The following is a 27,652-nucleotide window of genomic DNA, read 5'->3' as shown; positions in this document are numbered from 1 at the left end:
CTCAGAGGCTCAAACAATAAGTGTTTACTTTCTTGCTAATGATTGAAGCAGCACTACTTCAGGTCATCGGGGGACTTGGTTCTAGGCCTCTGACTAGGTTCAGTTTTGTTCTCAGAGTCTCTTCATTCTTCTTCAGAAGTGGTTATTTATGACGTATTTTCCTTATAGGGAAAGGCAGGAGCACCAGGATGCAAGCAAGACACACAGCATATGTAAAGGCTCTGTTCTCAACACACCTGCCAACATTAGTTAACCAATTTAAGTCACATAGCTAAGCATACATAACATGCACAGTTACATGTCACCTAGCATGGTTATTGGAACAGGGAGGGAGTCAAGAATTGAGAACATTTCAACTAGCACGCATGCAAACAAACAAAAAAATATCAACTAGTACAAATGCTGTGAAGAAAATAAAGCAGAGCTTTACCTAGAGGATGCCTGAAAAGCTATTAAGAGTAGTTTCTTGGAGATGACATTTAAACCGAGGCTGAATGCTTTCCAGGCAGAAGCAGCAGACAGTGCAAAGACCCAGAAGCAGGGATAAGCTCAGGGCGATGGAGGAACTAAAAGTAAGTCCTTGGAAGGGTGGTAAGGAGATGAAATTGATGAAGTAGGCAGAGATTATTTAGACCTATGTTATTATCAGTGTTATATGCATTATCATATAACTGGACATTTTCAAAGGATTATTTACCAAAGGATTATTTACTCACAAAAGTTTTTTTGTGAGTTCTCTTGGCTGTCATGATAACCCATGAGTAGGGCAGCTGAAGTCAACCAGTCTGGAAAGTTTTATCCAGATTGAGCTGAATACTCAAATCTAAATAATTTACCTTTTCATTGGTTCTTACTGGAGTGTTGGCCTAAGTTGTTTCAAAGGCAACACCTGACAATACTAAGAATTCTTGACCAGGGTGGTCCCAGCTGAAACACTGAAGAGGTAAAATGGTGGCCTCCGAAACTACTTAGCTTCTTAACAATTCCAGGTATTTCTTTCCCCCTGGGCTTCTGAGAGATAACTGGAGATATAAAGGAGTTGGCGCCTTCTTTTCCCCCTTAGTCTCACTCTTGGGAGAAACTTCTTATTCTTTTGCCCCCCAGAGGGTTTTGTAGGTCGAAAATAGTGACAGCCGTCTTTGTTGATGATATCCTTTCCTGGGAAGTCTTTGTGCTGGTCCTTGGGATACGACGCAACCCTTGGTATAACCCCAAAGGTGCAGCCCATGCCTTTGGGAAGTTCATGATTCATTGGGGTGTGATATAAGTTCAAGTGGGGCACACTCATGACCACAAACAGTACGCTCACATATAAAGTCACTTATAAGTATCTTAAAATGTCACTCTGTCAGAAACACAGAGGTGCTGATCGCTGAACTGCCCTTGATCATGAGACCTTGAGGACTTTCTAGAAATGACCATTAATCTTGGTCCTATGTGAAAAATCTGATTAAAAAAATTGGCCTTTAATTAGCCAGATTTTCTTTTGCCCTTATCTTTGTATAGACTTAAGGAAAAGAAAGCTATTCTCCTTTCAAACACTTGGGGGAAAAACGTAAATCAAACCCAGCCACACGGAGAAGCGGCTGCGCTCCCTGGGTCACAACAACACCTCTACAGGTGTGCCCTTGACTTCTGTTAAGAACGACCAGCGAAACAGGTGAAATCCCCAGCTGTAACTTTGCGCTGCAGCATCTTTTATCAAGAAAGGGACTGCGTCTAGATGAATCAGAGTATGCTGGCTGGTGGAGCTCAGACACAATCATGTGGTTTTTCAGGAGAAATAAATGCGACAGTGTTTATTTCACACACGTTTGTTTGTCAGAGGACTTCAAAGCAGTGGGCAGAGATCCGTTAAGCATGGCCACCTGTCCCAATGGCTGCACCTCTTCTTTGCAGGTGGGACCCGGGGGTCATTAGCACTGAGGCAGCTCATGCTCGGTTCAGCTCCTGTGCCACAAGGTAGGACAGGAATCCTGCCAGGAGGAGGACTTGGGTCCTGGCTCCTAACCACCCCTGTTGGACTTCAGCCAGCAGCACTGCCCAAAGAAGCCAGCAGACTGAAGGAATCTTCCCGCCCATGTGAGTGGCAGGTTAAAACCTATAGGACTGTTCAATCAAAGGCATTGCCTCGCTCTGTCCTGAGCTGCTGTTGTACGCTGGGACACATGCTGCTAGGAGACAAAGAGGACACGCGTTTATTTTCAAGCGCAGGACTTTGGAACCACTTGGGAAGAACATTCTTGATTGAGAACCAAAACACTCCATGATGCTTAACCAACCTGCAAAGTGAAAAATCAGCATCGGCACATGCAGCCGGAAGGCAGGAGGAAGGACCTATACCCTGAAAAAATTTTTTTTCAAAATATCCCTTAAATGATATTTGTGTGCACTTGCAAAATTACCCCTTTCTGAATCAAAGTCTCAAGCTGTTTGCATCTGAGAACATATGTTGTGCCGCTAGACAGCCTCTCAGCCCGCCACAGCCCCTGATATCCCCCGCCGCCTTGAATAATGGCCAGTTCCCGGAAAAAAGGTGCCGCCGCTCAGTCAATGCCCTGTAATAATATTTTAAAATAAATGATATGCATCATTAAATCACCAAGGATGACTAACTCAATTTTAGAAAACCCACAACTCCAGCAATCATAGTTACAGCTCTGATTTGAATATTTTCACTTTCACCTGAACAGCCAGTGGGAGCCAGTCAAGCAGATTCGCATCCGGGCTGTAGTCTCAGAGGAGCAGGAAGGAACCTGTGATTATGTAGTTACAGTAACGTCGGCTAGATGCCTCCCGTCCACCAGGGCATTTTAGACTTTTCCTTCCTCCCTTCTTGCCTTCTGATTTACATATCACAGGCATCTTCTTTGTAAAGTTATCTTAAATAATTTATTAGATTGATCTTTTTAAAATTCTATCCTGGCTAAATGTCATAAGGAGAGGGGGAAAAAAGTCTTCTAAACTTATTTAAAGGTTCTACTGGAGTAGGCCAGTTACCTGCTTCACTGCTGATGTTCTAAAAATACCTCCATGTCCATACTATTATCCATTCTTCACGTCCAATTGCTCTGTTATGGTAATAGTCAGACGCACACCATGCAGTAATTACTTACAGCTGACTGAAGAAAAGAATATTCAACTCCCCCACTGTTCCACGAGAAGGTCTTTATGCTCTATTAACTCATTCCTGTTTATTAATACTCTACTGGTAATTCAGACTGCTGCCTCTTAGGTTTGTAATAGGAGGACTATTAAACAGCAATTACTGACCATATGGGTTGGCGAATATTTGTTGGTTTTTTTTGGTGGGCTTTTCTACCCCCACCTCCTTCCAACTTGTTTTTTAAGAAGCCATATTACAACATAGTAAAAGTAACATCACATCTGCATGAGATTAACAAGCTTGGCAGTATTTCTCCCTTAGAAAATGTGAATTTATTCCCAGATTATCATGGCTAGCTTAGGAAAAAGAGATCATGGGAGACATAGGAAAATGTGGAAGATTGTTCACATGTGGGAAGACCCCCTACCCTGGATGAGAATTTGGCACTTGCGTTCCCTAAGTCACTCAGCTGGCTGTTTCTTACTGCCTTTGAGAAGGCACTGACCGACCCTCAGGCGCCCTCTACTCCTGAAAAATAAGCATATTTACTGAGGAATCCAAACCTAATACCATTATCCCTTTTATGTTCCCCCAAGCATTTGGAAGTGGTCACTTTAAAATTTAACCTTTAGTCAATTCATCTGCCAAAGAGCAGATACCTGAACGCTGGGAGATGACAAAGGCTCCTCCTGGGAGAGGGATGGCATGAGTAACGGGTTCAAGTGAGGCAGGCAGGTGGTAAACGATGGTTATGGTAATAATAACGTGAGCCTCTCTCTCAGGTAGTGAGGACTAAACATGTGTCAAGCATTAAACACATTTAAAGGGAGATGCGTCTTCAAGATATGTAGGAGACCAGGAGCTGATTTCCATTGGAAGATACTGGGTTGTGATCCAGAGCAGATAAGTTATTTGACCAGCAACCTCCACCAAGGCGGAGGCTGGGTACCGGGCTCCCTGACGTAGTTGGCTCTCCCTCCAAAGCAGCTGGTCCTCTTAGTGCCCCCTGGGGCTTGTCTTCTAACTTCTCCCCTTTCCCGTAAGGGGTGTTTCTCCGCTTGTGTACAAAGACTTTTAGCCCTTCAGCAAACGGTAACAAACCTCTGAAAACTTCAGCTTGCCCCAATCTCACCCTTTGCAAACTACCAAGCAAATTTAGCATTTACCTGTGGCAGGTGTTTGTAGCTAATCTAACACTCTTCCTTTGTTACCTGCTAGTGTTGTGTGTGGAAGTTTCTTCTCTCAGATACGCACTAAATCCTTCAATACAAGGATGGTATCTTTTAAACTTTTTTCTCCTTGCACCTAGTTTGGTAATGGATGCTCAGTTGGTGTTAAATAAAGATTGGAATAATTTAATGGAAATATGTAAAAGAAAAAGGACATCAGTCCCTAGGTTTTCTTACATAGGGAGATGTAGAAGCTACAGTTTCTGGGGTAAGTTTGGGAAAAAAACAGTAACAAAAATAAACAACAACAACAAAATGTCAAATCTCTGCCTCAACACGTAACAGTACTAAGTTAATGGATGGAATATAATTGAATTGAATTGAATTACACTTGTTAAGACCCCAGAGCTTTTTCACGATCTCTCTAAGCAATAGAGAAAAGGAATTTATTTCATCTGTAACCTTTGGATGAATTAGAATCCTCAGTAACTTATGGCCTAGAGGGCCCTCAAGGGGAAGAGGGTTTCTTTCAGTTTCTGTGGTGGGCACTTTCACCAATACAGACTGACCCCAGCAGGCTCAGACCTACCTGGTATGATCGGAAAGGCTCCGTGAGGCCTAGCCTGCCCCCAGACATCTCATAGATTGGAGAACATGTGGATTTGCAATGCAATTTTGTTTTTATTACTATTGTTTTTAAAGCAGGATTCTGTTTGTGGGGGGGGTTGCTTTGTTTTGTTTTGTTTTGTTTTTTAATTTGGCCACGCTGCTCAGCTTGCAGGATCCTAGTCCCTCGACCAGGGATTGAAGCCGCGCCCTCGGCAGTGAAAGTGTGGAGTCCTAACTACTGGACCGCCAGGGAATTCCAACAGGATTGTTTTTTGATTAAGCATAAGCAGGATACTAATGTAGATTAAAATAGAACATCTCTGATTGAAGTCAGGTTGGGGAGATGTGGATGCCTAACCTGATAATTCAGCTGATAAAACCATAGTGGTCCCTCTGGGAGACCCCAGTGTTCCTGGGAACACTGTATGAAAAGCATTTTTCTATTCCAGCCCCCTTTTGATACACATGTGTAGACTGAATCAAATCCACATGGTTAGCTAACAACAAACGGCTATGAAATCCAATCTTTTGGTTAATTAGCCAAGTTTGCTTTGTTATTGTTGTTTTTCTGTATCACCTACCTGTGTTAGTGGATTAAGTCCTTGTCATCAGCAGGCCACTGATAATAGGTACATATGTGACATTGGAGGACTAGGCCATTGGGCCTCCTTTTAACATAGCTGAGACAAGTTTAAAGTCAGATGAGGGACTTGACTAAGGAGGGATGGCTACTTGAGGATCTTCAAAGACAAAGCAAATGTGAGGGTGGAAGTGGTTGATTTCAACTTGGCCATTCCTGCACCTTCAGGGTTGCAGTCTTGGCACTGGCTTCAACTCAGCTTGGTTGTCCCATGTGCACCTAGTCCTGGATCACAAGTTTACATCAATTTCAATCCTGCCTGTGTTGAGAGGAGCTGCCACAGGGATTTGCTTAGGGTGCTGGGAATTATGCTTCTCCTACACACAGCATGATATAGGTTATGCTATAGTCTTTTATAGCATTTAAAAAATTGGCGGGGAGAGCCAGCCTATTAGTTGGTGCCACCTTAGCAAAGGCAGCGTAGAGTGGGGCGGCCACCGGAGATGCCTAGCATTGTGTTCTGAAGAGCGGCCAGAGGCGTGATGGAGCGGGCCAGGGACCATTTACACCTGAGATGGACCACAGAACAGCACGTACCAGAGGTAGAAGTCCAAGTCAAACGGAGAAGAACAGCTTCACTGAACAACCAGGAGTGTCACCTGCACCCAAGGCGATCTCAGCAGCAGCAGCAGCAGCAAGTACCTGTGGTGGATTTCCAGGTGGAACTGAGACAGGCATTCTTAGCTGAGACACCAAGAGGTGGTTAAAGCAGTATTGGAACACCCAGGTAGCAGATTCCAAGAGAGAAAAACAAAGAAAAAAAACAGGCTCTATCTACTATTCGAAGCTTCCGCCCCAGCTTGCATTGTTTGTAGGAGAACCTGCGTCATACCTTTATCTGTAGCCTTCCCTTAGGTCTTAAGGATCCTGAAACTTTCCTGTGGACATTGGATTTGGTGGAAGAGCAATCATGACTGTGGGAAAGAGCAGCAAGATACTGCAGCACATTTATTATAGGATGAGATGTATCTTGCAAGATGACCAGATCTTTATTGGTGCCTTTAAGGCTTTTGACAAGCATATGAACTTGATCCTCTGCGATTGTGATGAATTCAGGAAGATCAAGCCAAAGAATGCTAAGTATTAGCCAGAGCATGAAGAAAAGTGGGTTTTGGGTCTGGTGTTGCTGCATGGGGAGAACTTGGTTTCCATGACTGTGGAGGGACCAACCCCCAGAGATACTGGCATTGCTTGGGTACCACTTGCTGGAGCTGCAGGAGGCCCTGGGGTTGGTAGGGCAGCTGGAAGAGGTGTTCCAACTGGTGTTCCAATGCCTCAGGCTCCTGCTGGATTAGCAGGCCTTGTCTGAGGGGTTGGGGGCCCATCCCAACAGGTAATGACCCCACAGGGAAGAGGCACTGTCACAGCTGCTGCAGTTCCTGCTACTGCCAGCATTGCTGGAGCCCCAACTCAGTATCCACCAGGACGGGGGACTGCACCTACACCTGCTGCTCAAGTAACCCCACCTCCAGGAATTATGGCTCCTCCACCTGCTCTGAGACCACCCATGGGCCCACCAGTTGGCTTCCTCCTACTCGAGGGACACCAATAGGCATGCCCTTCCAGGAATGAGACCCCCTCCACCAGGAATAAGAGGTCCATCTCCCCCAGGAATGCATCCACTAAGACCCTAGGATACTATTGGTCCTTCTTAGTCACTTTTTTTCCTGCAATGTGTCTTGTGAAATGTGTGGACTGTTTGTGAGCTTTTTGTCCCCTCTGCTGCATTAATATTAGCTAATAAATACATAGATCAATTAAACCGTGAGGTACTTACAAAAAAAAAATTGGGGGGTCGTGTATATTGCAGAATGTCCTTTCATTCTTTCACTGATAGAGGCAGCAGGATATAGAAGAGAATACGGTATGGGGACTCAAGGGATCTGTATTCTAGACCAGATCTTTTCACCAATTAGCTGTGTGTTTGGGGGACATATTATTTAGCCTCTCTGCACCCCCGTGTCCTCATCTGTAAAATAATGCCCTCTGGCTCGGATTTGTTTCTGAAATGCTTTTGGCTTTACTGGGCCATCAGAAAAATCTAATGTTCCCTATCTGGTAACTTTGAGTTAAATTATATTAAAACAAAACAAATAATTATAAGCAGTCACTTTATGAATAAAATGCTTCTATATGCCAAGAATTTTAAATTAGGCTCCATGACAAAAACATTTATTTCTGATATCAGTGAAAACTTGAGATAAGTCAGTAAGGATGGTGTTAAGCCTTGTAAATATTATCCAACTGTGACTTGGAACTGTGGAACTGTCCCCATGGGTGAGAACATCTGGGCACTCTGCTGGCTTCGTTTCAGGCGTTCACTTATCCAATACATGCTTGCTTTGTTTCTTCCATATCTCATTATTCAATTAAAAAGCATATATTCAGTTGATACCATGGATTCATTCAATAAATGTCATCTGATGCATCTTGAAGGAAGAACCTGCTACATACGTAACACTGTTTTCATTGTTACTAATAATAGTATCAATATAAAAGATAAGTTCCCAACTTTGAAGATCTGATAATCTCACTCAGGAGGGAAAATGTATATGGTAAAGAGATAGGTGACTTCATATGACAGTACATGAATAGGGTCCAGGAGAAGGATACAGGATATAAGGATATAAGCTTTGGAGTGAGGGGGGGTGATGATGTAGGCTAGAGTGGACAGGAAGTGTTCAGGAACGTCTTCTGCTGTTCTTTAACACATAAAATTAGCACAGGTGAAGAGGAGGAGAGAGGCCACTTTAGGTAGGGGAAAGGACTGTGCAAAAGCAGCGAATTGGATAAGACTAAGAGATCTATGAATTTGCTAAAGATCCAGGTCCATATGGAAAGAAAGGCTTCTATGAGGGACTAGTGGGGGCAGGGATGGCATAGAATCTTCCATTCTGGGAAGGTATTGAAAGTTGGGCAAAGAATTTTGGCCATTATCTCACAGGCACAGAGGTCCTTCTTTCCTTTTTCTTCATAAGCTGTTTTGCTCAGTGGAAATGTTATTAGTAAAATCACAGAGGAGTCCTAAGAGAAAAGGAAAAAAAAAAGACTGTAGAAAAGCCACTTGGGGAGCAGGTGAGAACAAGAGGTTATAAAACACTGGAAAACATGACTGAGGCAGCAGAGCTTGGAAGGCCCATGATGAAGGCAGAGACCAGACTGTGTGACCATTTCAGGGTTCAGTTTCTCTTGCTCTGGGTACCGTGGGCTGGAAGGCAGTGCAGGGTACCAAGTAGATGTCTGGAGGAGAATGCTGGAGAAAGAGCGCAGAGCAAAAGGAAGAGACCAGGAGAAGATAGATCGAGACAGAGAATCAGACAAGAGTGAAGAATGAGGGGAACAAAGAGTGCATGGTCAATGAGGTGGAAGACAAAAGGAAATTAATCAAAATGATTATGTGGCAGGTTTGGAGTTCAACTCACAAATTCAGGTGCATAAGAATATGTAACTATTTTACGTAAATTATTCTCCTTTTACTTCAAGCCCCCGATCTGCAGGAGGCAGAAATGTAATCTGTCATTTCAGCTTCCTCCCATCAAATCCCCGAACTTGTCCCTCATTTCTGGGGCCTTCAGTAGTACCAAGGTGATGGAGGTGGCTGGAGCGGGCACGGCATCTGCCCTTGGTTGGGCATCTGTCCACTGAGCATGTGTCAATCCTGCCACAATCACCAGTCCATGCAGTTCACCGCTGAGGCACACCTCATTCTTACCTAGCAGGCATTCAGGGTCTCCCAGGGCCTCTTCTGGGCCCCTCTCTTTCACTGGAGAATCATGGTGTTTGTGCAATGCTGGCGGTGAGGAAATTCAATAGATTTGCTATCTCCCTGGACAGGTCTTCTTTGCTCTGGGAAAATAAAGTTATCTCAGGATTTCGTCCCCCTGCCCTTCCGGTACCCCCAGAGGCCCAACCTCAGAGTAGGACCAACTTGTTTCTAGGTTTTCTTCCCTTCTACTCCAACTTTCCTCCTTCTCCCAAATGCAGGGAACTGTCTGCATTTTTGAGGGCAGATTGCACTCTTACCAAATGCTCCCCTCTTACCTTCCTATCTCTGATGAGGCTGAATCATTTTATACACAGGAAAGATGACACAGAGTGGTTATATGACTTACTTGAGGTCACACTGCTTGTCAGTGAGAAAATGGGTAAAAATGAAAATATGCTAGCTTGACTACCTTTTTTTCCTTCCCCCTTCCCTCTTCCCTTCCTCCCTTCCCCCTCCCTCCCTCCCTTCCTTCCTTCCTTCCATTCTCCCTCCCTCCCTTCTTTTTTCCCTCTCTTTTCTCCTCTCTCTCTTCTTTCCTCCCTCTCTTCAAAAGAATTTATTATGTGCCAGACTGTATACAAGTACCAGATATACCATACTGAACAAATTAAACAAATGAAATGTATTGCTTTCATGAATTGCCAGTCTAGTAGGGGAGATGGACATCAAACATTGCATACACAGACTCATAATTAAACTGTGGTCAGTACAATGGGTTCTATGAGAAAGTAGTAAGGAGAATCTAATTTAGACTAGACAATCAAGGAAGATCTTTCTGGGGAAGAGACATCTGAACTGAGAACTCAGACAGGGATGAGAGCATTCCAGGTATAGGGAATGGCTTATGCAAAGAGTTGGCATGTTCAAGGAGCTCAAAAACATGCCTGTGACTGAACTATTTGAAAGGGGGAAAATGAAACAAGATGTGGTTGGAGAATGAGAAGGACCAAACTCTATAGGGCTTTATCAGCAAAGTTAAGAAATTTGGATTTTATTCTAAGCTTAATTGAAAACAAAACTTAAGCAGTGAATGACATAATCTGATTAACATTTGAAAAAATTTATTCTGGCTGCTCTGTGGAAAATGGATTGGAGTGAGGAAGGATGGAAAAGAAGAGACCATTTGTGAGTTGGGGGCCCTTTAAGTATTCTTGGGAAAGGTGATGTGGGTTTGGAGCAGGGGTGCGAGAATGGGGAAGGGAAGAAATGGAAGAATCAAGTCGTACTTTGGAAGAGTTGACAGATTACTGGATTTGAGATGTTAGGGGGGACATAGCTCCCCAATTTCAGACATGAATTATTATTCCCTCTACTCTAGAAACCCTATTGAATCCCATTAAGATGTAAGTTCGGTTGTTATAATAGAAAACCATGTGAAACAACCTTCTCTAGAATTGCAGATGTTAGTGCTTCAAGGATGTATGGCACTGAGATGGCTAGATATTTCTAAGGCATATAAATTAGATAAGTGGATAAATCAGGAATCTGGTATAAGAAGTGTGTTTACAACCCCCAAGCCTATTCTTAGATACTGATTAATAATAAGTTTTTACCAAATAATTCCCAAAATTGTTACTAATATCGATCACCAGACGCTTGTAAATTTTCAACCACATTTATGTCTCTCGCCTATATTTGATCCCAATAATAAATAAGGTGGATTTCTTCCCACACAATAGAAATAAATCGGGCCCCAGTAACTTGGTAGGTCATAGGTCAAATGACAATTCAGAGGTGGAGGAATGACTGGACCCTTCATCTTTGTAACAATCACTGAGATCTAGGGAGAGAGAAGAGCTGCCTAACAGTCCTTTAAACATGTTGATTCATTCCAGGTTGTTTTCACTGAAAACTTAGAAAAGCAATCTGTAAACTGGTCCTTGGGCCTTGGTGAGAATTTCTCAAAGGCAGTGAGGCCCACGTCGGGAGCATGTACACTAAGGATGAGCATAGCCATCAGTCTTTCACAGTAAGACTGTTTCTCAGTCCAACATCTAGACTCTTATTTGGTCTTCCAGTTTGGGGCAGTTTGACACCCTAACAGAAGATAGTTTAGTCACCTTGGTAAATGACTTCATGTAGTTATTATTACAGTAAGTAGTTCTAGCAAAGAAAGAAAGCAAATCTGAACAAAAACAATGTTGGAGCAGGTGTTCTAGCTGTTGGAGAAAAGTGATGAGTGACATCACTCAATCACCTTGTTTCTCTGATAATAATATATTACTTTTTAGAGGCATTGCTTTTTTTGAAGCATTGCTTTTTTTCTGTGTGCCACCTTTTATAAATTTCACATCTGATATTTTCCCCCTTTGAGTGTGCCACAGCAGAAGCAAGTTATGTTTGCAGAAGGTGAGCCAGAGGAATGTTCATCCTGTTTGGAATCAAGCTCTTTCCTAAGTTTATTTAGAAACCAACATAACACTTGGCAAGACACTTCTGATATATTTTGCCTTTTATTTGAGTTTCTCAAATCCAAAATGTTGCATTTTAGAGCTTAGAGAAAATTTAAATGAAAACAAAAAAACCCCCTATTTCTCATGTCCCTCAATTGAAAAATCTGAAAGGAAGAGTATCTGCATTAAATGATGTTATGAACATTTTAGTAGTAGACCAGACATAGACATCCATGTATCACTTTTTCTTCCCATGTGGAAAGAGCACTGATTCAGGGGAATGCTTTCCCCTTATACCAATGGAGAGGAAAAGGGATTCTATTTTCTAGGTATCTTATTTAGTAAAATTAAACAAAGCTGGATTTAAAGCCTTTAATGAAGACAATAGAATATGTTAAGTAACCAACTAATATTCTGCTGAAAACCTGACAACCCTTAGGAGGCCTCACAGAGTCTATGATTGGACTGTGAGTCTCTTCCAATGTGTTTTTGATTTGGATAACTCCAAATCTACCCCATCCCCTTGCCATTTCAAGCAGCACTATCACAGTTCAGGCAATCAACAGACACCTGGAGGAAGAGAATATTCAGTCTGCTGTCGGGAACGCAGGGGAGACAGGATGTTAATTTGCAGCAGTCACCTCAAAATTGGGACACGTGATGTTCCCCCTCGGACTCCCCCGCCTCTGAGAAGACTCTCCTCAGAGACTTCCTTTCATTCCCTCGAGACTGGATCCAGTTGGCTTGGACGTGCCATAAGAAAATGCTATAGATGCAGCAAGAGAAATAACTTTCTTTTCCTACGATGATTATCGCGAAGAACTCATGTCAAGAATAAGTAAACTTACCTTCAGAGTTTAATAAGCACCGATTGGTAGAAGGGGAAGGAAAGTGGAACTCAGAAATTCTGTATTTCACACGTGCTTATCTTCTGTAGCCTGGGTTGGGTGTGTGGGCTAGCTCAGTTAGAAAGGAAGCAGGCCAAAAGGAGAGGTAGATAATAAAAAGGAACTTTTATCAGGGAGCTTCCTATATTGTTGATAGTTAACATCATTATGAGTGTCTAGCGTTTCCATTAGAAATGTCCAATATGGGGGCTTCCCTGGTGGCGCAGTGGTTGAGAGTCTGCCTGCCGATGCAGGGGACGCGGGTTTGTGCCCCGGTCCGGGAAGATCCCACATGCCATGGAGCGGTTAGGCCCGTGAGCCATGGCCGCTGAGCCTGCGCGTCCGGAGCCTGTGCTCCACAACGGGAGAGGCCACAACAGTGAGAGGCCCGCGTACCACAAAAAAAAAAAAAAAAAAAAGAAATGTCCAATATGCAAATAAACAAATGGTCATGGACACAGTCCCTTCAGAATTAGCCAGTTTAAGGGACGATTGAAATGTAGTGGGGATTTCGGGGGTAGGGAGAATATACATACACTTAAACGGATAATTTGTCATTACCTGAGGCCCCTATTGGCATTGATAATGTTCCACAAGGGCTTAGAATTTAGAGATAGGTTGAATAAAAATGAAAAAGGAAAACACAGCGGTGAGTGTCTGTAAATGCCTTCCAAGGCCAGTGTGATCACTGCTGCTTCTACTACAAATAGCAAACATTTACTGTGTCTTTCTCATGTGCCGATCAATGGTCTAAGTCCCCTCTATGTATAAGTTATTTAAATCCTCATAACAATGGGAATTATTATTCCCATTTTATAAGAAGTGAAACTAAAGCACAGAAAAGTTGAGTAACTTGCTCATAGGAACATTGTACTAATAGCACATCCAAAACACATTATTCTGACTCTTCACCATGATGACTACACTGTGTCTGTAATGGGAGAACAAAATGGAACTTGCATGAAAAACATACATAGCAAGTAGGCTGTACATGGTTAATTAGCTTACCAGTAGGCATAATTTTAAGGGTTGCCTAATTAATGGTTTAAGAATAATTCTTTTATAGAAATAGTTTGTGTATAAATAGTTCAACAAATAGTGATATAATGCCATGCTCATTGTAATAAACAATATGTTTTAGATCTGCAGGACCTTATTGCCAAATGGTATGTACTTTTTATTCCTTCCTTTGAAGAAAATTAATTGAACTCATGAACTGTTGGGCATATCAGGTACTTTAGTCAGTGTACATTAATTTGAATAAAATTACATTGAAGTATTGGGATCCTAGGTTTAAAACAGTGACTTGGATTTTTCAAGGGTACCAGAGGTGACTCCTGTAATCTCTTTTATTCCTGAATCTCTGTGTCTCATTCTGACAAATTGTGGATAGGAACTGTACAAAAGTGAATCTCTGTGTCTCATTCTGACAAAGTTTGGATAGGAACTGTACAAAAGTCATCCTCAAAAAATACAGATGTTCTATTTTGCTGGAGACATTACTTTATAACTGTGTCTAAATGCCTTTGTCATCTAGAAAACACAATAAAAATAAGAGCCCGAGGATTTGAGAGAAGGTTTGGAACATGGCGATGGAGGAATAACATTCCTAGGAGAAGTGAAAATACCTTCTCCTCCCTGGTCCACCTGAGCATGCAGCATCCAGTGAAAGTGATGAGAGGATGGTGTTTGTGAAGTGTACACATGCAGCGACATCCTCACCTTTCTAACACCTACAGATGCCATCGTAGACATTTTTCAAGCCCTCTTTTTGCCAGACACACAGCTTGGAATACTTTGGTAGGCCTTTTACCTAATTTTTAACCCTCAGAGATGCTAAGGCAGAGGGAAGCATGTGGTATAAGTGGAATGAATGAAGGCAAATGAGTGCAAAGAGAAGCATTTACCGAACCTCAGGAAGATAGGCAGATAGGTCTTTCCTAAATTGTTGTATAAGTAAAGAGCTATTGGATCGATCTTTATGTGATTGTTCCTCCCTAATTTCAATAAAATATTCCAATTTGGGGGAAATTCCTTCCCTTGTCAATAAAATATAAAAAGAAGAAAACTTTAAAATATTTGCAGCCCTTCCTCTAGAATTTCATGCAAATTTTGCCTCTCTCTCTCCTCTTGATATTCTTTTCATGCAAAGCATTCTTGTGTATTTCTTCCATTGTATTTTTCGTGAAGAAAATATAGTGATTATCCAAGATAAGCAGACAAGATCAAGGCAGAGTTTACCTTTCTTCGTGATGCGGTACCAGACTTGTTTAGATTCAGTGCTCTTGAAGGCAATAGGTGTGTCTTTTTTATCTTTATTGGTATCTATATACATATTACGCACACAGTAAATTATCTGACTGTATCAATTAATGAACAAACAAGAACGGATGACAATAGTAGATGTTTCTGTAAGGTTCTCAAAAAAGATTGAGAGAACATTTTGGAATTCAAGTTAAAAAAATTCACTCAAATGAGATTTTGGGGGATTTCATGTGATTAACTCTTTACATTATCTTGTAGTAATTATACAGAAATCTCTATTTATGTAAACACAGTGAATGCATCATAACACTAGAGTAAGTATACAAATACTGCATGTCAAATTAGGTTATAATCACTTTCAAGGGACGTGATTTCCTAGTTAAACAGATTCGTTTACATCTTGTGAAATAAAAAATAAGTGAAAATAACTATATAAAATCAGGCTTACAGCTGGACAGATCTTCTTGGCAATGGTCCAGGCACTGAATGGGGAAAGCCCCTCCAGCTGAGGAATGCTCAGGACGCCCAGGATGACTTTGCAGGCTCGGCCTGGAGATGGGTCTTTGGCTGCTGTCCTGACTGCATCCTGTCCCTAGTTACCTATGGGGAAGATGGGCTACCTTACATTTAAGATGAGACTCTTGCTGTGAGGGGGTTGGGATGGAATGGAAACTTGCTCAGTAGAGGAGAAAACAAAGGCAATTCAACATTACACCCTTAGGTAAAAAGCATATTAGAATAAGTCAGGGAGCCTCTCACTAAAAGAACAAATAGGTGAAGCTGGCATTGGAATCACAGGAGTTTAGAGTCAGGGTTTGAGTATCACGGATCATCTGGTCCAACCCTTGTAATATAGATGGGGAAAGTGGCCAAACAAGGCAAGGAGCAGTACCAAGATTGAGACCCAGAACTTTTCCTCCCAAATCTGGTGCTTACTTATGATATAACTGAAGCTCACCCTTTTAAGGGAGATCATTTTTAAAAAGCTGCTCATTTCGATGCATATCTTTAAAAAATACATTTTGCATTGCCCTGACTTAGCTAACACTTCCTGCAATGTTCCCTTATGTTGACGGCAGAGGGGCATATTTGTGAGGCTCAGTTATTACATGGTGTCGTAATATGGTGCCATTCTCTATGGCTAATTGTGAAGAGAATTTTGCCTTTTGCTAAGCTTTGGTAAGCCGGGTGTTTTTGCTTATCTTGCCTCTGTGTCCCATCATATTCATCTACTACTTATTTTTGTTGTTTATAAGAATTCACTAAAACTATTTTTTTTTAACCCATGGATTCTTACTTGGAGGTAGCTCCATATTTCTCCTATTGAGTAAAAAATCTTTGGTTTTTTTTTTTTTTAGCTTAATTGATACTCTTTTTTGTTCAAAATACATTTGTTGAACACTTACTCTATGCCATGCTGTGCATACGTTGGTTTCTTCCCACATTTCATTGGTTGAATTGTCCTGAGCAGAGCTTGGCAAACTGTGGCCTGGGAGCCAAATCTGGCCTACTGCCTGTTTTTGTGAATAAAATTTTGTTGGAGCACAGTCACGCTCATTTGTTTGCATATTGTCAATGGTTGTTTTGTACCACAACAGCAGAGCTGAGTAATTGTGATAGAGATGATATGGCCCATAAAGACTAAAATATTTGCCATTTGGCCCTTAACACAAAGTGTTGCCAACCCATGATCTCGAGTGTGAACCCTCGATTATCTTGCTGTCTGGATAAGAGAGCCAAATAAAACAGACACTACACTGTAGCTATCCTGAGCACTACTTACTCACAAGGGTTTGTGGCCAGGAGTCATAACCATGGCACCAAACAATATGGAGAGAACCAACAACATCCTAGTCTTCTGAGGAACACAAGGCTTCTCCAGATTTGTTTAGATTATTTTCAAACCCTGTTCCTAGAACCATCCCCAATCTGTACTAATACTATAAACTTGTAGCTTTTCCATTACAAATTTATTGTTATTTCTTTTACCTCTTTTTTTTTTTCCTTAGGAAAAGGTAATTAGGCTATATACAGAGGTCTGACAACTAATTTCAGTCAAGGCAAGATTCATACAAAGCAGGCAGATAATTTTCATCCTGTGAAATTAAAATAGATAACATTTTAATGACATTCTGAAAAATCCATGTCTAATGTTTTTCCTTTGTTTTCCCTCACCTTCCCTTGTTCTCGTGTGATCCCTATTCTGTGTGGGTAGTGACACGTGCTAATTCAGGCAAACTACCAGCTCGCTGCCTTGCTGCCCTCCACGGCTCTTCCTCCCATCCCCACGATTGACCTTTGGGTCAGCTGCTTCTTGCCTTTCCTTGTAGGGGTTTCCCTACACTGAAAAGACAGGACCATCTGAGGGAAACGTAGTCACTGCCCACCCCTTGAATTTTCAAATTTTCATTGACATTACTAAGAGCCAGTGTGCTTAATCTATATTGGAGCTTCAAGAATTAAAGGTTAGTGGCATCCTGGGCGTGGGTGTGCCCTGTGCACATATTTCTGGGGGGAGTTTCCAACGTTGCTGTGTTCTGTCACTCCAAGAACATATTGAATATGCATCTCAGTGTCAGCAGCACCTTGAGATGCTATCTCCAAAATTATCACCTGCCTTCTGAAAACCATAACCCTAGACATATTGATTGGTTAAAAGGCAGGATCTGAAGGAATAAGTCAGTGTCTCTGTGGATTATCCTAATCAAATAAGGAGAGTATTAACCTAGATACTCACTGATCCGCCAGTATTTGGTTTGAAATGTAGGCATCTCAACTAAAGTTACATGGTTCATTCTTTCGAATATTTCTCCCAGACGCTTAAATACATTACCACTAAGCCAGAACCAAAGAAAGCATAAAAAGCATTTTAAGGAATAAATTCAGCAAGTTTCCATTTGTACCAGATAGTAAAATTGTTGACATGCATTATGAGGCATGTGTATTTTTCAGCCTGTCAGGTTTCAGTCACATACTCAAGATGGAATATTTCAGCTGTCAGGGGTTGTGTAGAACCGTCTCAGACCATTTAGGTAGTAGCACTTCCTAACAAATAGTTTCCACGTCACCCGGGCTTGCTATTTAGGCAAGTCAGAAGAAAAGCTTATTTCATTAATTATGCTATAAATGTAACTTCAGTGAAGGGTAGCTGGCTAAATACAAGATGAAAGGGCTGGTAGGGATTCTCTCCATCGAAGTGTTGAGTTTCACGCAATTTTATTCAGAGACACTTCCATTACTAAGGAGGCTATGAGTTGATCGACTGTGTCTAGAATCAACTACAGTGGTGAAAACACAAATTGCAAACCAGCATGAAGTCACAAAGGGAAAGGAGGGAAGAGGAGAAGTAAAAGTCGGGGACTCGTACGTGCTCTTCATTTTCCTCTAGGAAAAATAAGTATGGACCAGCTGCCCAGAGTCCAACAGTAATGGGAGCAAGCCTAATTATTGTTAGGCAGAGGGCCTAATGAGAAGGGCTACCCACACAGCCTTCCTTTGTGTTTCCAGTTGCTTCTGTTTGCAGAGGAGTCTGGATTTTTGTTGGAGGCAAATGATTATGTTCCCTCTGCTTGATGTGCTAGAATGAAATATGGTTGTTAAGGAAAGAGAGGACCTGGACTGGATAGTCTCTTGGCCACAAATTTTTTGTGTGGGCCATTGAGGAAGGCTACAATGTAATATTGTTGGTAACTGGGTGAGGAGGCTTGGAGCTAGCTTAGCCACCATCTTTGAAACCTTTCGTGGGCACTCCTCTCTCCTTCCTCTCAGGGAATCTTAATTAGAACATTCTCAGTGCTCTCTTTGTCCTTTTCAATGGAGAAGTCTAGCACAGATCCAAATTAAGCTTTCATCCTCACGAGAGAGTGATAGTACTTTTTCCCCTTTTCCTGATTTCTTGACTAATTTTTCTCAAGATTCAGCATTCAGAAAAATATTTAAAGTTCCCACACATGGCCAGTATGGAATATCCTGCTGAAAACACTAACCACTATTTATCGAAGAATCATACTATGTATTCTGTTATGTACATCTTTGTGTTTCCTATGGTGACATCAGGACATATTTGTTGAGTAAACCAATAATTGTTAAATAAACCATGAAGATATTTAGCTTTTATTCGCATATCCCTTTCAGTCTGTCAAGTGATTCCACAGCCGTTAGCTCTTTTGCTATTAGAAGATAGGCCCACAGTGGAGCACACTTTATTATTCACATTTTAGACGTGAAGATACAGACTTCATGGCAAAGATTTGGCACAGGGTAGGTGGCTAGTAATTGCCAGATTCTTGACGAAAACTCATGACTCTAGATTTGGAAGCATACTGCTAAGTTTTCTGTCTGCCTATAAAATCTTTGAAGTCTTTATCCAATGTGGAAAACTTGTTTTCCTTTGGCTTTTTACCTCTAGAGACCCTACATCAGAAGAAAGCCAGTTGAAATCCCTGAAACATGTCCAAATTGCTGAAAGTAGTGGTGTGCTAGAGGTAGTTCTGCTCATGAGAACCAATAGAGCCCATCTCTTCCCACCTTCAGGTTCACTGGTATCCTGTTGGTAGCTTGAAATGGGCCATAGGAGGAGTGTTTACACCATGGAAATTGGCAAGCGCTACAAATCAGAGAGAGTTAGTTGTCACCTCTCAAGAGAGTTGGTTGTCACACATCTGCCAGCACACTCCTGGTTAGAAATCTGAGCATCTAGGCAAAAAACCTGCAGCCAAGTTTCTTGATGCTTAGAATATGTTCCACTGTGCTTGATTTGTAAGACACCGAGTTTCTTTTTGAAACCTTTTGAGTATATTCTTTTGCAGTCCTTTGAAACTATATGTAGGAGAACATCAGAGTATCTTCTCCAAGAGGGAGAGTGAGGTCTAAGAATAAAATTAGCTACTTGTTTAAGGCTATGGGTGTTTGTGAACATGTGAGTGTGCTTTAAATTACACATAATTTTAAACAACTGTGTAAAAAGAGTTTTAAAAGTTTAATGGTGCTGAACCAAGAATAGGAATTAAAAATTGAAAATACAAAACTATACCTTGTTTTTCTGCTTTAAAAAATAAGTTTCCTTCTCATTTGCAATTAAGATGCTGAGAATTTGCATAAAATGTGTAAAATTAGAGATAATTGAACTACAGTAGCTATAAAAGTGGCTCTTCCATTTAAAAAATAAATCAGATGTCCACTAAAAGGGTGTAAGAGCCATTCCCCCTTTCTCCTCCCTCTCCCTTTGGGTCTCTGGTATTTTTCACACTTTTATAGCTGATTTTTATTGCCAAACAATCCGTGGAGTTTGTGGCAGCTCTGAGACGACAGCTGGCCCAGGCAGGCCTGTTAACTCTGGCATGTTAAGCACCCTTCAGAAGATTTCAAATCCAGCCTCAGCACCCAGGTTAGTAGATCAAATCCAGGGAGACCTCAGGGAGGCAGTGGGGGTGGAAAGAAAGGTGAACATGGAGAGTAAGGAAAACAAGAAAAGTCAAAGTACAGGAATGCCTGTAAACCAAACATCAATAGCTGTTTTTGTTTCCCTGAACCAGTGTTTCCCCTGGGAACCTCAAGTGTAAAAGACCCAGTCTGGAAAGGAGTACACCAGTGATCAAAGTGGCCACAAATGATGGTCCCAGGCTGATGATTGTACTCTGATTGCAGGAGTCTTTCTTCCCAGGATGAAGTACAACCTCCATTCTGAAGGACCAGCCCTGAGCATCTTCCTGAAGCAGGTCTTAGGCCTATTCCCTAAGGATGGGCCATCGCTGAGCTGGGCTTTGCCTGTTTCCCTCTGGGGCCCAGACGTGATCATGCCCTGCTGTTTGTTTGCTGCTCTTGTGAGATGTTTATAATGTTGAATCTTGGCAGGCACTCTCTTCCTTTTGTCTCATCTGTCCTCTTCCATGAAGGCAGAAGCACTTCAAGGGCGGAGACTGTGCTTATAAGCGGACCAACAGAGGCAGGGGAGGCTTCACTGTGGTAAAATGTGATAACGAAAATGCCCACTTGGGGGAAAAAATGTTGAATTCTCAGAAGTGACAAAGCTCTCAAAAGTGAGTAAATGAGAAAATGTCAGCTGTAGTTCTGTGTCTTCTGGTACAGAGTAAAAATCACAATTTTCACAAAATTTTGATAATAAGTAAAAACAAAGATAAGTGATCTCTTAAAGTAGAGTGAGATCTCCTGTACTAAGCCATTTTATCTGTGACCCTCAAACATCTGCTCGTGCTGTGCCTGTGTGTTATGCGATAGATCCCAGAGCATCTAGGAAGTATGTAAAAGATGTGTGTTGATTTGCTTTGACATCCTTTATTCTCAGGGACCCAGAGCCTTCACGATCAGCTTAGTCTGGAGAGACCTTTCCCTGCGTAGTTCTTCGCTGCTCATGTTCCTACTCAATCTACGTCTCGTCTCTTTAAAATAACAAAAGAAAAAAATCCTGCAGTTCCCATAGACTCTTGTCCTCTCTTTGGAAGTGAGTAGCTGATCTGATAATAGGGAATAGGGTTATTGATTTAAAGGGTGATCCTTGCCTAGTAGCTTGTTTTCCTTCAGTTTGGGGCATCCTGGAGATGATACATCAACTCATAGTATCTATTCTGCTGGCATCTGAGACACCACTGAAGGCCAGTGGGAAATAATGGCAGCAGGGTTCAAATATTCTAAATCCCTGCAAACAACACTCCCCCGAGAGCTGTCTTCTCCATTTTTCCATTAGGCCAACCTGGATGTGCTCCTCATTAGCTACGGGTCTTTCTCTTTTACTTACACCATGGCTTGCCCAGTTCCCATAGAGAATCAACATAAATGGAACATTATTTTTATATATTCTATATTCCACGTGAAGGTGTGTGACTAAAAATTATTCATATTTAATAACATGTATAGCAGATGCATAATAAATAATGTATATGATATATAATGATTCTTTATATAGCCTAACCCAATGTTCCTAGCACACCAAGATGAAGAAGGTCTGAAAGTGTTCTGTAGAGTTGCCTCTTGAAAAATGAGGGATGCAGAAGGGCATCTCAGATGTGAGAGGATAGGACGCTGTGAATGACATCTGGAACTAGAAAACTGGTACCTGTGGGTGAGAGAGCTGGAATTCATTCTACCATTCTCCCCTTCATGCATGTGACACCACATGCGACCTCAGAATCTTTCTCAACACAGTGTTCCAAGAAGCAGTTAATTGAGGTTGGCCAGAGCAACAAGGTCTCTTTGGCACTTTTGATACTTATAGAAAAGTATAGTATGTAATGCTGGTAACAGAATGTGCAAGTTTCTGAATTATCTTTTTCTAGTTGGTGAGTAGAATCTCTTGCAAACCTCGCAAAAGACGCGTGCTTTACAGATACCTCACTTAGTGATTTTCTTCCATATACTCCACCGACAACCCTTCAGTCTGTTACATGGGTATGTAAAAATACAAAACAAGCGGGCTTCCCTGGTGGCACAGTGGTTGGGAGTCCACCTGCCGATGCAGGGGACACGGGTTCGTGCCCCGGTCTGGGAGGATCCCACATGCCGCGGAGCGGCTGGGCCCATGAGCCATGGCCGCTGAGCCTGCGCGTCCGGAGCCTGTGCTCCGCAATGGGAGAGGCCACAACAGTGAGAGGCCTGTGTACCGCAAAAAAAAAAAAAAAAAAAAAAAAACAAGCATTCATTAAAAGCTAGAAAAAGCATAAAAGAAAGCAACAGGAGTAAAATATGTACCATCTGATCTTCAAAGTTGCTGTTAGTGGACCTCAAACTTGGGTTTTAATTTTCTAGCTCTCAACTGTCAAAGAATGTTCTTCACAAGCCTATGCAATGACTGTGGCAACAAGGACAGGGCTCCAAGATGCTTGAGGGCTTTTGCGGGACACCATGGCCCACTTCAGGGCCACCTGGCCTTCACCTTTTCATTTAGATTTCCCTTGTTATTACTGAATGTCCCTTCCCACAGGAAATGACCCTTTAATGTCTCCCCTCCATCTAGCAAACTTTCATCTTAACCTGCCTTCTACTCAAGGTAAATTCTATAATTTTTCAAGGGCCTTTTGTGTAATATGGAACTTCAAGCAGAGGACCCAAGGCATTTTCTTTCATCAACCTGCTTCTAATTTCATCAGAGCACTAAAAAGATATCCATTTGCCTTTTCTTTTTTTTTTTTTTTTGCGGTATACGGGCCTCTCACTGTTGTGGCCTCTCCTGTTGTGGAGCACAGGCTCCAGACGCGCAGGCCCAGCGGCCATGGCTCCCGGGCCCAGCCACTCCGCAGCATGCGGGATCCTCCCGGACCGGGGCACGAACCCGCGTCCTCTGCATTGGCAGGCGGACCCTCAACCACTGCGCCACCAGTGAAGCCCTCCACTTGGCTTTTTACTTGTCCAGTACTCTACTTATTCTCAAACACATTCAAAAGCCACCTCTCTGATTTGAAGACTCCCCCGTGGAATTACGTAACTGGACCAACAGTTGCCAGTTCTCCACACTCTTGCTCCCTCACGTTATTGCCGAGCAGACTCCTGTTTTGCAGGCCTTCCTTATTGTGTAAATGGCTACATTATCACTGTGTACACATTAGGACAAGCAAATGGGCCCCTGAAGGCAAATAAGGGTTCAAATAACCCAGACAAGGTAGCCCAGCTGAATTGAGGATTCACCCTTGTTACAACCTTATTGCCTTATGGCGCATGAGCCAGTGGAAGGGACAGACTGCTTCAAGTGTGTTTCTACTGATCCTGCTGGCAAATCACAGCTTTATTACAGTAATGAGCCTGACCATATTTCTGTGCTTATGCATATTAGGCACCAAATGTATTTTCTGGCCTGCCAGCCTGTGGTAGTAACTAACACGAGCAATTTGTCCTGGGTTACAGTGTGCGTGCATGCATTAGGTATGAGCATGTTAGTTGCTTTGGGTTATAAAATACTACATGTTTCATCATGCGTATTTTTATATGCACAACTTAACTGTATGCAAAATAGCTTGGCAATTAACCAACACAACTTATTAGTTTACTACAAGATTATTGCATAAATAATGTGAACTGGGTACAGCCACAGTTTCAATTTAGCAATATTAAAAATTTCATAGGATTATTAAATATCTAAAGAAAATGCTGACTTTTTTCCTCTATGGTATAAGTATTAAGGTTCTTTTAAAAATATCCTGATGCTCCTCTCAGTTTCATTTCCCTAAATAACCCTGAGTGACACCCTTTTTAGGAGGTTGTGGGATTTTAGACCGTGAATTCCCCCATACTTGTTGTGAACGGACATTTGGTCTTTGACCCCATCAGCTTCCAGGTAAAGGTAAATGGTCATTATTATCATTTCTTCCTCAGGATCATATTTTATGTATGCCACCTATTGGGTCCATGATTATTAAAAAGTGACGTCAACGTAATTCAGCTCACACACTAAAAACAATGTGTTATGTTTCCTCTCTCTTTATATTGACCATTGGAACCGTAAAGCTTGGTGCCGTTTGCTTGATTGTGTGATTGTATAGGAAGTGTACTCATTTGCCTTACTCCAAAAAAGCAGGCCTATGGAAACAGATCCTCCTGAAATCTTAATTAAAATGAACTCTTTGTCCTACTGCCCTGGGAAATAAACAAACAAACAAAGTACATGAATAAAGAATTAGAATTGGTGGGAAACCTCTGACAAAGCAATTGCTGTTCTTGCTGCTTCCACACACATCCCTTATTTTAAGTTGTCAGAGAATTACTTCGTTTCCTCCATTCAGGTTGGATTTATGTAAATGACCACACAGGACAGGTACCTTTATTTAGTCACTACTAAAGCTGGAATTGTGTTGTACAAGAGCTGATAACATGAAATAACATGAAATAAGTGGGCTTATCCCTTCGGAAGCTTTACAGTATGGGTATTTCTCTTTAGCAAATCCTGCTATCGTTTTTAATACGATAAAACAACATAAATGTCTTTGTGGCGAAAACTGATTGTTTCAGAAGGAACATGGCTGTTTTTTTCTTGTCTTTTATCTCTCCTACACTGGAGTTTTGAAAACATGAACAGCTCCCTGGCCTATGTGTATATATAATAGGTTATTTGCTTATGAACCCCCAAACAATTATTCACGCTATGAAGAAAGGCAGGATGGGAGGAAACCCCGTGTTGACAGCTGCAACACCCTAAATAAATACAAAACCAAGACAGAAATGTGCTTTTGCAGGCCTGTCACAGTTTAATACGACTCATGATAGATACTTAGTTCTCTGACAGTGTCCCCTGCACCTTCCCTGGAAAGTTGATAGAAATTACTCCAGCTGAATGCTTAAAGCAGATGTTATCCCATTAATTAGCTCTGGACTCGGGTACACTGGAGACTTTCCCATTTTCAGGCCGAAAGGAATTGGTCCCAGTGAGCGTGCTCTATATCCACATTTAGTATCATCTCATAAACAGCAGTGAAAACACAGCAGGCCCTTGATGAAGATACATGAGCTTATTTCTAATTTAAAGTTATGTTGCTTAACCTTAATGTAATTGGTCACCGGTGGCCAACTGTTTGTATAGTGTGTTGATGACCAAAGAGGTGTAATAAATTATAAAACTCTCTGCTTAAATGGAGGGAATGACTGTTTTGTTAAAAGCTTTGCATGTAATAATGGTAAAATAATTACACCTCAGGCCGAATAACTGTGAAGCTGTTAATACAACAATAAGAGTTGTCCTCAGGATAACTTGGTTCATCCCCATTTAAAACAAGCACATGAAACTGGCTCTTGTATTTAGCCAAAGAGTAACTTGGAAGTTCAATTTCACAGTGATTAAAACAAGTGGGTAAGTCATCCTGTTATCTTATTTGGGGATGATGGTAATGGGTAGTGGGGTGGCTGGGTGAATTAAAATAGCCAGTAGCTATGGTGAACTAGGAAACAAAAAGCACAAATAATTCTATTCTGTACATCAGCTCATAGTCACTGCCAGAAACGTCTTTAAAAAGACCTGATTAGCTGGTAGAATAACTGGGATAATAATCAAATATGAAAGTAATTGACACAACTTTAATGTTTAATAATGAATAGCATGCCAGGGGCAAAATAAAGAGAAACTGTCTTCTTTTCGGAGAACAGGTTCTGACTTAAAATTTCTTAGGCCAAATATAGATAGCGATGATTTGAGGCTTGTGAACTACAATTCCAGGATTATAGTTAAAGTTATAAACCTGGTTAAAATGAAATCACATGATTAACAATATTCACTCTCTCATGAGCAATGATACCCATTCTATAGGTTTTCTACACGTTGCTGTTGAAAGTCTATTCCCCCTTTTCTCTCAAAGCCTTGTGATTTTAGTTTAAAATGCAAGCGTGAAATAAACATATCTGTGCTTCTGTCTGGATGTTCTTTTTTGGTCCTGGTTGGATTGTGTTAACTAGATTCTGTGAAACAAGTAGGAAAAGTAAAGTTTTTGCTTTTCTCGAAAAATAGTCTTTTTCTCTAAATATTTGCATTCTGAATTTGGATCACCTCCAAAAGGGTACTCATTTCACAATAGAGAAAAAACATTTCTCTCCCTTCTTACGTTACATTTCTTAGAAAGACCTTCCAATAATTTAAACTATTTACAGTACCTCTAGGTCATTATTTCCCCTGACTCCACTGAAATACCCTGAGACACTATTTACGGCTGACTTCTGAGTTACCTCACAGGATCAGTTTACAAAACGGAGACTTCACCATGTGAAAGTCATTATTTTGTTTAACACTACTTGCAATGTTAAGATTTTTTTTTTTAATTTGCCACTTTCATACAAACACTGCTGGTACTGGTAGTGTTAGTTATGAAAACCCCAGAAGCTCAGATGTGAAGATATGTATCTCTCCAGAGCCAATGTGTTAATATTATTTGAGACTAACTCATAAAATCAAAGACGCTGATGAGAAAACAACAGAATAGACAGGATTTTTTTTTTCCTTCCAGAAAAAAAAATCCTATGACATTAGCTATTCTGCATTATGGATAATAACCTAGAGGTGTCTAAGCAATAAGAAGACAGTGGGCCATGCCATGAAGACCATGCTCACTGAAGCTATAAAAGGGCAAGTTCCCAAGTTTGTATGGAGAATAGTTGTGCTCTGGGAATAACTTCAGAGCTACCCTTCTTAATAGTAAAAATGACTCTGTGGCTGTTCCAGCTAAAAATCAATGTGGCTCACAATTTTAATAAGGAACATGAATCTGAAAACGTGTTTAGTATCAGGTTATATAAACACACCCTAATGATATACCATAAAATCCATCACATTAAAGGCTGGTTTCCTGCAAGGTATATTAGCTAAAAATGCTCCATATATTAGGTCACTATACAACAGTACCCATAATAAAGCAGCTCTGTCAAGATAAGATGCATGTTTTGCCCCTTAAAACTGTTATGTTTTGCACATTTTATAAGGTTCCTTGAATACATGAATAAGATAAGTTATTCCCATCTCTTTCTTAAGCAATCTCAGAAATGGCTATGACCTGAAATTGGAATTCTTGTAAACACCCATCCGAAGAAAATGTGTGCCGCTCTGTCTTAAAGAGACGGTACATGTTTAATTATCCCAACTTCTTCCAGCAGAATACTATTAACATGCACATTAGCATCATCTCATTGGTTCATCCTGCTGCTCCACCTTAGGGGCAGCAGTAGGAGCTAATCTTATTGCTCCCATGTGCATAATAATGAAATTTGGTCTTGTCTCAAGGCAGCGTTCTTTGGTCTAAAGTACAGCTGGAGACATTACTGTTCTGGAAATTTTCTGACCGATTCACAGTGAAAGATAAAGAAATAAAATAGAGTCCCAAACAACAATTATGAA

General features: G+C 41.3%; 1 protein-coding gene and 1 pseudogene across 3 annotated transcripts; both read left to right on the top strand.

Moving 5' to 3' along the window:
* Nucleotides 1–5,956: 5,956 nt before the first annotated feature.
* Nucleotides 5,957–6,410, top strand: LOC308627852 (SNRPN upstream reading frame protein-like). 2 transcript variants are annotated; one of them, XM_081254304.1, is made up of 2 exons: nt 5,957–6,251; nt 6,369–6,410. In XM_081254304.1, the coding sequence occupies exon 1, from the start codon at nt 6,007–6,009 to the stop codon at nt 6,229–6,231; it is 225 nt and encodes a 74-aa protein (XP_081110430.1). In that variant the 5' UTR covers nt 5,957–6,006; the 3' UTR covers nt 6,232–6,251; nt 6,369–6,410. The 2 variants fall into 2 exon arrangements, with proteins under 2 accessions (XP_081110430.1, XP_081110429.1); XM_081254303.1 differs by lacking the exon at nt 6,369–6,410 and adding an exon at nt 6,292–6,329.
* Nucleotides 6,411–6,434: 24 nt separating this feature from the next.
* LOC308627851 (small nuclear ribonucleoprotein-associated protein B-like) lies at nt 6,435–7,158 on the top strand (annotated as a pseudogene). Its single transcript has one exon. The product of its transcript is annotated as a small nuclear ribonucleoprotein-associated protein B-like (transcript).
* Nucleotides 7,159–27,652: the final 20,494 nt, after the last annotated feature.

The sequence above is a fragment of the Mesoplodon bidens genome (genome assembly GCF_964165515.1).
Source record: "Mesoplodon bidens genome assembly, chromosome: 14".
NCBI lineage: Eukaryota > Metazoa > Chordata > Mammalia > Artiodactyla > Ziphiidae > Mesoplodon > Mesoplodon bidens.
Note: the sequence above shows the minus strand (reverse complement) of the source record. Positions and strands in the feature narration are given on the sequence as shown.

What these genes read in the sequence shown, in the direction of transcription:
- LOC308627852 (XM_081254304.1), top strand. Translation starts at nt 6,007, where the DNA reads ATGGAGCGGGCCAGGGACCATTTACACCTGAGATGGACCACAGAACAG.